Source organism: Tachyglossus aculeatus, chromosome 1, assembly GCF_015852505.1.
Source record: "Tachyglossus aculeatus isolate mTacAcu1 chromosome 1, mTacAcu1.pri, whole genome shotgun sequence".
NCBI classification, from domain to species: domain Eukaryota; kingdom Metazoa; phylum Chordata; class Mammalia; order Monotremata; family Tachyglossidae; genus Tachyglossus; species Tachyglossus aculeatus.
This window is the reverse complement of record NC_052066.1, coordinates 96,965,837-96,979,751: the sequence shown is the minus strand read 5'-3', so window position 1 is coordinate 96,979,751 and position 13,915 is coordinate 96,965,837. Positions and strand designations below refer to the sequence as shown.

General features: G+C 45.0%; 1 protein-coding gene across 1 annotated transcript in view; it reads left to right on the top strand.

Moving 5' to 3' along the window:
• The window catches only part of ATR (ATR serine/threonine kinase), a 135,703-nt gene that overhangs the window by 28,965 nt on the left and 92,823 nt on the right, over positions 1-13,915 (top strand). The window contains exons 8-13 of the mRNA XM_038746446.1: positions 790-942; positions 1,120-1,315; positions 4,133-4,392; positions 11,770-11,960; positions 12,052-12,152; positions 13,671-13,842. Of these exons, the coding sequence (XP_038602374.1) occupies positions 790-942; positions 1,120-1,315; positions 4,133-4,392; positions 11,770-11,960; positions 12,052-12,152; positions 13,671-13,842 (1,073 nt within the window). The remainder of the gene's footprint in view (positions 1-789; positions 943-1,119; positions 1,316-4,132; positions 4,393-11,769; positions 11,961-12,051; positions 12,153-13,670; positions 13,843-13,915) is intronic.

Sequence of the window (13,915 nt, the reverse complement as noted above, 5' to 3'; positions counted from 1 at the left end):
AGAGGAATTATAATGAGTCACCTGAATCATTACTTCTACAAAACTATTATAAACCATCTCATGCCGGAGAGAAACTCTAGCTCATAGGAAATACCATATTGCACGGTTCATCTGAGACTCTTGCAGTTCATTTCTTTGTCCATGTTGTACAAATGTGTTGGCTATGTGAATAAAGCTAAAAAATACAGGCCTGGGAGACAGAAAACCTGGGTTCTAGTCCTGGCTCCGCCACGTGTCTGCTGTGTGACCTTGGGCAAGTCACTTCACTTCTCTCTGAGCATCAGTTACCTCATCTGTAAAATAGGGACTAAGTCTGTGAGCCCCATGTAGAAAATGGACTGTCTCCAACCTGATTAGTTTGTGTCTCCCCAGTGCCTGGCACATAGTAGGCACTTAACAGATACCTTTAAAAAAAAAAGCAGTTTTTATTGAATCTGCTTTGTATATTGTGCTGTATTAGATTTTATTTACTCTCTTAAATAGCTAACAGTCTACTGGTGGAGATGCATAAACACAAGAACACAAGTGTACAATGAAAGCGCAAGAGGATAAGTAACAAATACACACACAGACTAACCGATTTGCATCAATTCTGAGATACCGAGACAGTTGCAGAAAGCGGAGAGGTACTGAGATTAGATATCAACCAAACAAAAATGAGCAGTGCAAGACATAAACCAAAGAGTTGGTAATTGCATAATCTGGTAGTTTTCATCCATTCCTGAACTAACTGGGCTCCAGTGATCTCTGTTCAATTTGTTCATCAAGTGTGTGTGTGTGTTTCCCCAGTAAAGTGCCCATTTGAAGAGCAGATTCTTGAGGACATTTGCGGAATATTGTCTCTGCCGTGGATTTGCAACCACTCTGATGAGGATCCTTATAAATTAACCCCATTTGGCACTAGTCTTTTGGCTGTGAGTCAGAGGATTTCAGATTGTTTTTGTAAGTATGCTTACACAGTTCAAACCTTCTAACTCTCTGTGTTTTAATGCTTTAAAGTCTAATCTGGGGATAGTGAATGTATCAGAACTCTACCGTTTTAAAACACTTGTTGATTTTGTAACCCCTGCATATCACAGTGGTACAGGAAATTTGTTATAATCATTTTCTTCTCTTCAGCTCCACAGGTTCAGGCTCAATGTGTATTTCTTCTGACTTTGCTTCCCAAAAGCATATTCCTTGAGTGGAGAATAGCGGTGTTCTATTGGGCACTGCAGAGTTCTCATGAAATTATCCGGGCCAGTTGTGTTAAAGCATTTCCTCTCATGCTGCATCAACAGATTACAAACTCTGGCAAAGTTCCCAAGAAGTTCATGTATGTATGTGAGGTGCTTTTATTTAATCAGATTCAATCATTCATTCACTCAATTGTATTTATGGAGTGCTTACTGTGTGCAGAGCACGGTACTAAACTATTGAGAAAGTACAGTACAACAATAAACAGGGACATTCCCTGCCCACAGTGAGCTTACGGTCCAGATGGGGAGTTTATGGTAGTAATAATAGTTTTTATTAAAATAACTTATCTGCAAAGCACTGTACCAAACACAATTGGGTGAGAATGAGAATTAGAGGAGTTTTTTTAAGGTATTTGTTAAGCGCTTACTATGTGCCAGGCACCGTACTAAGCGCTGGAGTAGATACAAGCTTGGTCACAAGCTTGTAGATACAAATTAGCAAATAGATACAAATTGGACACAGTCCATGTCCCACATTCATTCATTCATTCATTCAGTTGTATTTATTGAGTGCTTACTGTGTGCAGAGCACTGTACTCAGCGCTTGGGAAGTACAAGTTGGCAACATATTGAGATGGTCCCTACCCAACAGTGGGCTCACAGTCTAGAAGGGGGAGCTCACAATCTTAATCCCCATTTTACAGGTGAGGTGACTGAAGCACAGATAGGTTAAGTGGCTTGCCCAAGTGAAAGAGCTGGGATTAGAACTCCCAGTGGGCTCTCAGTCTTAGAAGTAGGGGGTAAGGAGGTTGGCACCAGATAACATGAGGAGAGAAGAAACAATAAAACACATAAACAACATGAAAGATGCAGGCATAGAAAAATGCAAAAAAAAAAAATAGAGAAAGGGCCATAGAGTACAATGACTGGGGAAGAATTTCAGGCTCCTTGTGGTTCAGAATGCAGCAGTTAAAATAATCATCACTGCAGCCACAGTGTCAACCTCCTTAACGTTTCAGAGGTTGAGAAGGCCTCACGTTAGGACTGGTTCTTCTCCTTGCCATGATGGAGCAGAGCCGGAAGACCCTGTGATGAGGAGACAGGGCAGCTTTTCCCCTGGGTGGCAGAGCTCTGGTGTAAAAGGACCTGGCCACAGAAATCTGTGGTATAAGAGTGGCCAATGTGTAGAACATTTCAAAATGGGAAGCAGCGTGGCCTAGTGGATAGAGCACGGGTCCCGGAGTCAGAATAAATCGTATTTATTGAGCGCTTACTGTGTGCAGAGCACTGTACTAAGCGCTTGGGAAGTACAAGTTGGCAACATATAGAGACAGTCCCTACCCAACAGTGGGCTCACAGTCTAGAAGGGGGAGACAGAGACAAAACCAAACATATTAACAAAATAAAATAAATAGAATAGATATGTACAAGTAAAATAGAGTAATAAATATGTACAAACATATATGCATATATACAGGTGCTGTGGGGAAGGGAAGGAGGTAAGATGGGGGCGATGGAGAGGGGGACGAGGGGGAGAGGAAGGAGGGGGCTCAGTGTGGGAAGGCCTCCTGGAGGAGGTGAGCTCTCAGTAGGGCCTTGAAGGGAGAAAGAGAGCTAGCTTGGCGGATGGGCAGAGGGAGGGCATTCCAGGCCAGGGGGATGACGTGGGCTGGGGGTCGACGGCGGGACGGGCGAGAACGAGGTACGGTGAGGAGATGAGCGGCAGAGGAGCGGAGGGTGCGGGCTGGGCTGGAGAAGGAGAGAAGGGAGGGGGCAAGGTGATGGACAGCCTTGAAGCCGAGGGTGAGGAGTTTCTGCCTGATGCGCAGATTGATTGGTAGCCACTGGAGATTTTTGAGGAGGGGAGTAACATGCCCAGAGCGTTTCTGGACAAAGACAATCTGGGCAGCGGCATGAAGTATGGATTGAACTGGGGAGTGAAGGACCTAGGTTCTAATCTCAGCTCCGCCACTTGTCTGCTGCGGGACCTTGGATAGGTCACTTCACTGCCCTTCACTTGAGAAGCAGCGTGGCTTAGTGGAAAGAGCCTGGGCTTGGGAATCAGAGGTCGTAAATTCTAATTCCAGCTCTGCCACTTACCAGCTGTGTGACTTTGGGCAAGGCACTTAACTTCTCTGGGCCTCAATTATCCTATCTGTAAAATGAGGATTAAGAGAGTGAGCCCCATCCAAGCTAGCTCTCTTCCTCCCTTCAAAGCCCTACTGAAAGCTCGCATCCTACAGGAGGCCTTCCCAGATTGAGCCCCCTTTTTCCTCTCCTCTTCCCCATCCCCCCCCGCCCTACCTCCTTCCCCTCCCCACAGCACTTGTATATATTTATACAGATTTATTACCCTATTTATTTTACTTGTACATATTTACTATTCTATTTATTTTGTTAATGATGTGCATATAGCTATAATTGTATTTGTTCTGACGATTTTGACACCTGTCTACATGCTTTTTGTTGTCCGTCTCCCCCTTCTAGACTGTGAGCCCGTTGTTGTGTAGTGATCATCTCTATATGTTGCCAACTTGTACTTCCCAAGTGCTTAGTACAGTGCTCTGCACACAGTAAGCGCCCAATAAATGATTGAATGAATGAATGGGGGACAACCTGATAACCTTGTATCTACTAGCTCTTTGAACAGTGCTTGGACATAGGAAGTGCTTAACAAATACCATAATTATTGTTTATTATTATTATTATTATTATTATTATTCTCTGTGCCTCAGTTACCCTGTCTGTGAAAATGGGCATTAAGACTGTGAGCTCTATGTGGGACACAGACTGTGTCCACCCTCGTTAGCTTGTATCTTCCCCAGCGCTTAGTGCCTGGAACATAGTGAGTGCTTAATAATGTAAAAAAAAAAAATTGGAAAATATATTCTAAAATCCGAACTTTTGAATTTTTTCATTTTGTTTTTGTTTTTTTTTCCTTTTCTTTTTTTAAGAGATCAAGTCAAAGATGATTCTGACTTGGTCAAAAAGGAATTTGCCAGCGTACTTGGACAGCTGAGCTGTAGTCTTTGTGGCACATTTGAATTAAAAACTCCTGTAACAGAACCTGCCTTGGAATATGGAACTGGTGGTTTCTTCTGTAAAAACCTAGCAGTTACTTCTCATGAGCATACATGTTCTCTACTGCAAGCCTCTGTTTTTAAACCGTTCCTTTTCCTACTAAAAAGAAAGGTGCCCAGCGCAGTAAAATTGGGTAAGTGATTTGTTTTAAAGTTAATTGTGTTGTAATAGTGTTGTGGGGAAAAAAAAGATCCCTTTATTTGTCTTGCACATTAGCATTTACTGGAAAAAATATCTCCAGAGAAGTAAGAATTTTAATAAAAAATGGAATGGATGGCCTTTACGGTCTCTGTCTGCAGGGTAATCTCAGACAACTCTTCTAATCTATCTGAGCCTCAGCTTCCTCATCTGTAAAAATGGGAATTTGATACTTAGATTGTAAGCCTTATGTGGGACAAAGACAGTGTCATACATGATCATCTTGTATCTACCACAGCGCTTAGTATGATGCATGGTACATAGGAAGTGCTCAACAAATATCATTACTATTACTATGTAAAGGGAAGATCATTGGACTGGGAATCAGGGAATGAAGTTTTTTGTCTTGACTCTGCCAGATGTGTGTGACCTTGGGCAATTATAATTCTATATTGCTGAGAAAAAAATCTCCAGATTCCGTAACTGTTATCTGGTCGTGACACTTTCTGAATTCAAATCAGTGGATACCGAACCCAAGTTCCTTAAGATACCCAGTGCGTGGAGGAACTCCAGTTGCCGGCTTTACTTAAGTTTATTTCAGTAAATCCTCCTAATCTATAGAATGATTTTTGTCTGCCTGTCTGGATTTTTCTGCCCGGAGGGTCAACGATATTAAGAAGCTCTTTGTCTGGTTTAAGGATCTCAGTTCTTGGTTGTTTGTGACCGAGTGTTGTCAGCATGTTTCCCATGGGAGCTGCTTTCCAACACATTCCTGTGTCTGTATGTACAGTGTGGTATCGATCCATGAATTAACTTGCAAACGTAGGCTAACTTGGATTTTCCGTATATATTTTAACGTCATTTTGCATTCTTGATGTGGGAATCTTCGTGTTCAAAAAAGAAGCCACTGATGGTGCAATTTCCCTTACCAGTGCATGTGTGACTGGAAAGAGCACTGCAGGGTAGGCCTGGCTACATATTGCATACAAAAGGCCTGTCCCTTTCTTTCATTCATTCAGTTGTTTTTATTGTTTTTATTGAGCGCTTTCTGTATGCAGAGCACTGTACTAAGCACTTGGGAGAGTACAAGGAGACAGCAGTGTGTTGTGGATAGAGCATGGGCCTGGGAGTTGGAAGGTCATGACACAACAACATCCTCTCCATCCAAACCGCTACCTTGTTGGTTCAGTCTCTCATCCTATCCTGACTGGATTACTGCATCAGCCTCCTTTCTGATCTCCCATCCTCCTGTCTCCGCCCTGTTCAATCTGTACGTCACTCTGCTTCCTGGATTATCTTTCTACAGAAACGCTCTGGGCATGTCATCCCCGTCCTCCATATTCTCCAGTGGTTGCCTATCAACTTTTGTATTAAGCAAAAACTCCTCACTATTGGCTTCAAAGCTCTCCATCACCTCGCCCCCTGCTTCCTCACCTCCCTTCTCTCCTTCTTCAGCCCAGCCCGCACCCTCCGCTCCTCTGCCACTGCTAACCTCCTCACTGTGAGCCCACTGTTGGGTAGGGACCGTCTCTATATGTTGCCAACTTGTGCTTCCCAAGCGCTTAGTACAGTGCTCTGCACAGAGTAAGCGCTCAATAAATACGATTGATTGATTGATTGTGCCTCGTTCTCCCCTGTCACGCCGTCGACCCCTGGCCCACGTCCTACCTCAGGCCTGAAATGCCCTCCCTCCACACATCTGCTAAACTAGTTCTCTTCCTCCCTTCATTCATTCATTCAGTCATGTATATTGAGTGCTCACTGTGCAGAGCACTGTACTAAGAGCTTGGGAAGTACAACTATTTCTCCTCCCTTATTGACACCCATGCCCATCATCCCTGTCAGCTCTTCTGTACATTCAACTCCTTTCCCAGGCCCCCTGTTCCTCCCCCTCCTCCATCCCTCACCTCCAACAATCTGGCCTCCTACTTCATTAGTAAAATTAACTCCATCAGGTCTGAGCTCCCCAAAGTCACTCCTCCCCTTTCTCCAACTCCCCCACTCTCAACCCTCTCCGCTACTGTCCCATCCTTCCCAGCAGTATCCTCAGATAAGATCTCCTCCCTCCTCTCAAGTGCTACTCCATCCACTGTGCTTCAGACCCCATTCCCTCTCATCTTATGAAATCTCTCACCCCTTTCCTCCTCCCCTCATTACCTTCCATCTTCAACCTCACTCTCCACTGGTTCCTTCCCCTCTTCCTTCAAACATGCCCACATCTCCCCCATCCTAAAAAAACCCTCTCTTGACCCCACTCCCCTTCTAGTTATTGCCCTTTCTCCCTCCTACCATTCCTTTCCAAACTCCTAGAACGAGTTGTTTACACCCGCTGCCTAGAATTCCTCAACGCCAACTCTCTCCTCGACCCCCTCCAGTCTGGCTTCCGTCCCCTACACTCCACCGAAACTGCCCTCTCAAAGGTTACCAATGACCTCCTTCTTGCCAAATCCAATGGCTCCTACTCTATCCTAATCCTCCTTGACCTCTCAGCTGCTTGCGACACTGTGGACCACCCCCTTCTCCTCAACACGCTATCCAACCTTGGCTTCACAGACTCCGTCCTCTCCTTGTTCTCCTCTTATCTCTCCGGCCGTTCATTCTTGGTCTCCTTTGCGGTCTCCTCCTCCCCCTCCCATCCCCTTAATGTGGGGATTCCTCAAGGGTCAGTTCTTGGTCCCCTTCAGTTCTCTATCCACACTCATTCCCTTGGTGAACTCATTTGCTCCCACCTATCATCTCTTTACTGATGACACCCAAATCTACATCTCTGCCCCTGCTCTCTCTCTCCCTCCCTTCAGGCTCGTGTCTCCTCCTGCCTTCAGGACATCTGCATCTGGATGTCTGCCCGCCATCTAAACCTCAACATGTCCAAGACTGAACTCCTTATCTTCCCTCTCAAACCCTGTCCCCTCCCTGACTTTCCCATCACTGTACACGGCACTACCATCCTTCCTGTCTCACAAGCTGCAACCTTGGTGTCATCCTCGACTCTGCTTTCTCGTTCAGCCCTCACATCCAATCCATCACCAAAACCTGTCGGTCTCACCTCCGCAACATCGCCGAGATCCGCCCTTTCCTCTCCATCCAAACTGCTGCCTTGCAGGTTCAGTCTCTCATTTTATCCTGACTAGATTACTGCATCAGCCTCCTCTCTGATCTCCCATCCTCCTGTCTTTCCCCACTTCAGGCTATACTTCACTCTGCTGCCCGGATCATCTTTGTGCAGAAACACTCTGGGGCCATTACTCCCCTCCTCAAAAATCTCCAGTGGCTGTCTGTCAACCTATGCATCAAGCAAAAACTCCTCACTCTCGGCTTCAAGGCTGTCCATCACCTCGCCCCCCTCCTACCTCACCTCCCTTCACTCCTTCTACAGCCCAGCCCACACCCTCCTCTCCTCTGCCGCTAACCTCCTCACCGTACCTCGTTCTTGCCCGTCCCACCGTCGACCCCCGGCCCACGTCCTCCCCCTGGCCTGGAATGCCCTCCCTCCACACATCCGCCATGCTAGCTCTCTTCCCCCCTTCAAAGCCCTACTGAGAGCTCCAGGAGACCTTCCCAGACTGAGCCCCCTTTTTCCTCTCCTCTTCCCCATCCCCCCCGCCCTACCTACTTCCCCTCCCCACAGCACCTGTATATATGTCTGTACATATTTTTTACTCTATTTTACTTGTACGTATTTACTACTGTATTTATTTTGTTAATGATGTGCATTTAGCTTTAATTTTATTTATTCTGACGACTTGGCACCTGTCCACATGTTTTGTTTTGTGTCTGTCTCCCCCTTCTAGACTGTGAGCCCGTTGTTGAGTAGGGACTGTCTCTATATGTTGCCAACTTGTACTTCCCAAGCGCTTAGTCCAGTGCTCTGCACACAGTAAGCGCTCAATAAATATGATTGAATGGATGAATGAATACAAGTCGGCAACATATAGAGACGGTCCCTACCCAACAACGGGCTCACAGTCTAGAAGGGGGAGACAGACAATAAAACAAAACATGTAGACAGGTGTCAAGTCGTCATGATGGCGGCGGTTGTTCTAGATGGCCACCAAGGTCACCGGGCGACTAAAGAATTAGTCAGATGGCATGTGACTGCGAAAAGTTTTAATAAAGTTTTATTGGTAAGGCCGAAGACCGAATAGGGGGTAACGCACCAGGCGGGATCATTTCCTTAGGGGAATAGGCCCCGAGTGCCCGATGCAGCGAGCTTATTGTGATCAGCTGTTGCTGATCACAGTGATTAGTAGATTTGAAAACAGCGGGGACCAGATTTGGTACAGATCAGCGCTTAGAACAGTGCTTTGTACATAGTAAGCGCTTAATAAATACCATTATCATCATCATCATTTGGTGGAGTCTATCTCCTTATTTGGTTTGGTTCCTGGACCCAGGTAGTGGGCTGCAGGGTCTAAGGCCCATACCAGATATGGCAACAACTCTCTCCCCCTTTTAGACTGTGAGCCCACTGTTGGGTAGGGACTGTCTCTATATGTTGCCAATTTGCACTTCCCAAGCGCTTAGTACAGTGCTCTGCACATAGTAAGCACTCAATAAATACGATTGATGATGATGATGAACTCCTCACTCTCGGCTTCAAGGCTGTCCATCACCTCGCCCCCTCCTACCTCACCTCCCTTCTCTCCTTCTGCAGCCCAGCCCGCACCCTCCGCTCCTCTGCCGCTAACCTCCTCACTGTGCCTCGTTCTCACCTGTCCCGCCGTCGACCCCCGGCCCACGTCCTCCCCCACATCCACCAAGCTAGCTTTCTTCCTCCCTTCAAAGCCCTACTGAGAGCTCACCTCCTCTAGGAGGCCTTCCCATACTGATCCCTCCCTTTCCTCTGCTCCTCCCCCCCCATTGCCCTCATTTCCTCCCTCTGCCCTACCCCCTTCCCCTCCCCACAGCACTTGTGTATATTTGTACTTATTTATTACTCTATTAATGATGTGTATATATCTATAATTTTGTTTATCTATTTTCAATGGTAGTGACACCTGTCTACTTGTTTTGTTTTGTTGTCTGTCTCCCCCCTTCTAGACTGTGAGCCCGCTGTTGGGTAGGGACTGTCTCTATCTATTGCCGAATTGTACTTTCAAGCGCGTAGTACAGTCCTCTGCACACACAAGTGCTCAATAAATACGATTGAATGAAAGGTCATGGGTTTTAAAATCCCAACTCCTCCATTTGTCTGCTGTGTGACCTTGGGCAAGTCACTTCGCTTTCACTTCGCTTCTCTAGGCCTCAGTTAACTTATCTGTAAAATGGGGATTGAGACTGCCCCACATGGGACAGGGACCTGCCCTACATGAGACAGGGACCTTGTCCAACATGATTTGCTTGCTTAGTACAGTGCCTGGCATATAGTAAGCGCTTAACAAATACCATATTTTTTTTCACAAATATAACAAAAACAGTTATATTCCTTGCCCACAACAAGTTTACAGTCTGGGAGCCGGGGCCGGGGAGGGAGGAGGGGGTGGTGGTGAGACAGACATTAATATAAATAAATTACTGGTGTGTACATACGTGGTGTGGGGCTGGGCGGAGGGATGAATAAAGGGAGCAAGTCAGGGTGACGCAGAAGGGAGTGGGAGAAAGGAAAGGAGGGCTTAGTCAGGGAAGGCCTCTTGGAGGAGATGTGCCTTTTATATGTTGCCATCTTGTACTTCCCAAGCGCTTAGTACAGTGCTCTGCACACAGTAAGCGCTCAATAAATGCAATTGATTGATTGATTGATAAGCCTTTGAAGTAGGGGAGAGTAATTGTCTGTCAGATTTGAGGAGAGAGGGTATTCCTGGCCACAGGCAGGACATGGGCCAGGGGTCGGTGGCAAGATAGACGAGATGCTCCTTGTACTAGTCCCTTGTAGTAGCATATTTGATGTTTGCAGTGCCTGGCACTGTATTGTTTTTGCTTCCTTGTCTTTATGATAATAACAATAATATTAATAATGGCATTTATTAAGCGCTTACTATGTGCAAAGCACTGTTCTAAGCACTGAGGAGGTTACAGGGTGATCAGGTTGTCCCACGGGAGGCTCACAGTCTTAACCCACATTTTCCAGATGAGGGAACTGAGGCACAGAGAAGTTAAGTGACTTGCCCAAAGTCACACAGCTGACAATTGGTAGAGCCGGGATTTGAACCCATGAACTCTGACTCCAAAGCCCGGGCTCTTTCCACTGAGCCACACTGCTTCTCCATCTTTCCATCCTTCCAAACCTTTCTCCTTTCTTAATCACAGTATCCCCTAGTTTGACATTATTTTTGTGCAGGGATCATAAGTATTAATTATTTTGCATTCTCTCAAGCTTTTTGGAAAGTGGTCTGTACAGAGTAAGCGCTCAGTAAATAATGTTGATTGATTGATTAATGCCTTGTGTAGCTCTTGAGTAATTCACAGCAGTCAAGGTAGGAACATTACAAGTCTCATCAGTGGTCCTCATATCATCAACCTTTTTTCTTTTTTTTCTTTTTATGGCATCTTACTATATGCTATATTATACAATATCTCATAATTATGTAGTTATTAATTAATAACAATTATAACATTAATGTTTGTTATAGGATTATAATATCTATATAATATCTATATCTACATCTATATAGAGAGAGTTATATGGCTATATAGATAGTATATAGTATATAGATAGTATATAGTACATAGATAGTATATATCTATAAATGTATAGATAGATATAGGTATATATACTAAGCGCTTGAGAGAGTACAGTCTAGCAGAGTTGGTAGACACATTCCCGGCTGACAAAAGCACTTACTGTGTGCCCCAAACTGTAGTAAGCGCTGGGGTGAATTCAAGCTAATCAGGTTGGACACAGTCCATGTCCCGCATGGGACTCCCAGTTTTAATCCCCATTTTACAGATGAGGTAACTGAGGCACGGATAATTTAAGTGATCTTCACTTGCTTTCAATGCACTGTCTTTTGGGCTTCATCAAGTGTGAGAGAGGTTATTAGGTTATGGAAAACAATTTGAGTAGCTCTTAGGTTTTCAAATCAATGGTATCTGTTGAGCACTTACTGTGTGCAGCATACGGTACTAAGCACCTGCTTTTCCCTAGCTTCTTCCGGAAATACTAGTAATATGATCTAATTTAATGCCGATTGATGAAATGCAGCTTTGGGTAGGGACTGTCTCTATATGTTGCCAACTTGTACTTTCCAAGCGCTTAGTGCAGTGCTCTGCACACAGTAAGTGCTCAATTAATACGATTGATTGATTGACAAGCCGCCATCTTAATTGGCCTTTAGCAATTTTTTTTGTGTTGATTTTGTGAGTTAACAGTTGTAATATGCAGATTTGTGCATTTTTAAGGTTACTAATGAGATATTTATGTCTTGCGTCGCAGCATTTGTGGATAGTATACCTGACCTCTGCAAGCACCTCAATTTTAGAGAACCTGAAGCAGACGTAAAAGACTTCCTTGGTGCTCTATTAAATTTAATGGTAGACCCGGACAAAGATGTAAGAATGGCTTTCAGCGAAAACATCAGGCACATATTAGAAGCAGTGGACCCTGAAGATGGATTTATAAAAGAGGTCAGTGATTTTCTTGTGTAAATATTGGCCTTATTGTGGACTTCTTAAAATCATTTTAAGTGATCTGTGCAATTTCTTTTGGTTATCACAGCTTTTTGTCTCAAGAATGAGAGAAGCATATACGCATGCTCAAATATCAAGAAATAATGAATTGAAGGATACCTTGATTCTTACGACAGGGGATATCGGAAGGTATATTTGGCAGTTTAAACTCTCTCGCTTACTGTTCTCTAATTGGGTATTGTCAACTACTCTGGCCATTTGGGGGAAAAAAATTCCGTCTACCCCGTGGAGTAAATTATGCTCCCCCCAGGTTCTCCTCCATCATCCCAAACAGACCCTTTCCATCTACCTGTTCCCCATAAGACACTGTCTTCCTCGTTCCTGAGTTCCTCTCCCTGTGCATTTCAGAATCAGTCATTCATTTAATCATATTTATTGAGCACTTACTGTGTGCAGAGCACTGTACTGAATGCTTGGAAAGTACAATTCAGCAATAAAGAAAGACAGTCCCTGCCCATAACGGGTTTAGAGTCTACGAGGGGGAGTCAGACATCAAAACAAGTAATCAGTCGATCAGAGCACTGTACTAAGTACAATACTATACTTCATGCTGCTGCCCAGATCATCTTTGTGCAGAAACTCTATGGACATGTTACTCCCCTTGTCAAAAATCTCCAGTGGCTGCCAGTCAACCTACGCATCAAGCAAAAACTCCTCACTCGGCTTCAAGGCTGTCCATCACCTCGCCCCGTCCTACCTCACCTCCCTTCTCTCCTTCTCCAGCCCAGCCCGCACCCTCTGCTCCTCTGCTGCTAACCTCCTCGCCGTACCTCGTTCTCGCCTGTCCCGCCATCCTCCCGCTGGCCTGGAATGCCCTCCCTCCTCACATCCACCAAGCTAGCTCTCTTCTTCCCTACAAAGCCCTACTGAGACCTCTCCTCTTCCAAGAGGCCTTCCCAAACTGAGCCCCCTTTTTCCTCTCCTCCTCTCCATCCCCCAGCCCTGCCTCCTTCCCCTCCCCACAGCACCTGTATAAATGTTTGTACAGATTTATTACTCTATTTTACTTGTACATATTTACTATTTATTTTGTTAATGATGTGCATCTAGCTTTATTTCTATTTGTTCTGATGACTTGACACCTGTCCACATGTTTTGTTTTGTTGTCTGTCTCCCCCTTCTAGACTGTGAGCCTGTTGTTGGGTAGGGACCGTCTCTATATGTTGCCAACTTGTACTTCCCAAGTGCTTAGTACAGTGCTCTGCACACAGTAAGCACTCAATAAATACAATTGAATGAATGAATGGATAAACCAAGGGTTGTTAGACCCATTCCTTTAATACTTGAGGAATATAGGGGTGGGGGATGATCTTTCTTGTGAAAGAGAATGGAGGATGTCCTTTTCTGACAGCATCCTACATATTGTGATATGTAATAAGGTTGTAATGGAAATAAATGTCTTCAAACATTTATTTCTCTGCCTTCAGGCAGACACCTTTTGAACCCAACCCTCACAAAAATTTAGCCTTTATTTCAAACATAGCGGAATGTACTTGAGATTGATAGTGGGCTAAATATTCCACCCTCCTCAGTTTTCCAAGTCACACACTATGTTCCACCCTTCTGAGAAGCTGTTCTTCTGGAACCTGGTTTGCTTTTTCCACCGTTATCATCTTGAGGCCCTAATACAATCTCCTTTCTCCTAAGGGCGGCAAAAGGTGATTTGATGCCATTTTCCCTCTTGCACTTGTTGCACTGTTTGCTGTCCAAGTCATCCTCTATCTCTGGCGCAGCCTATACAGAAATCAGAGCCCTGGCCGCAGCCAAGTCTGTTAAACTGCAAGCGTTTTTCAGCCAGTACAAGAAGCCGATCTGTCAGGTAAGATCGGCACATGTAAGGGAGAGCCGGTGAATCCGGCCATTTGGCTAAAGCTGCGGGATGGTCTCCGGGA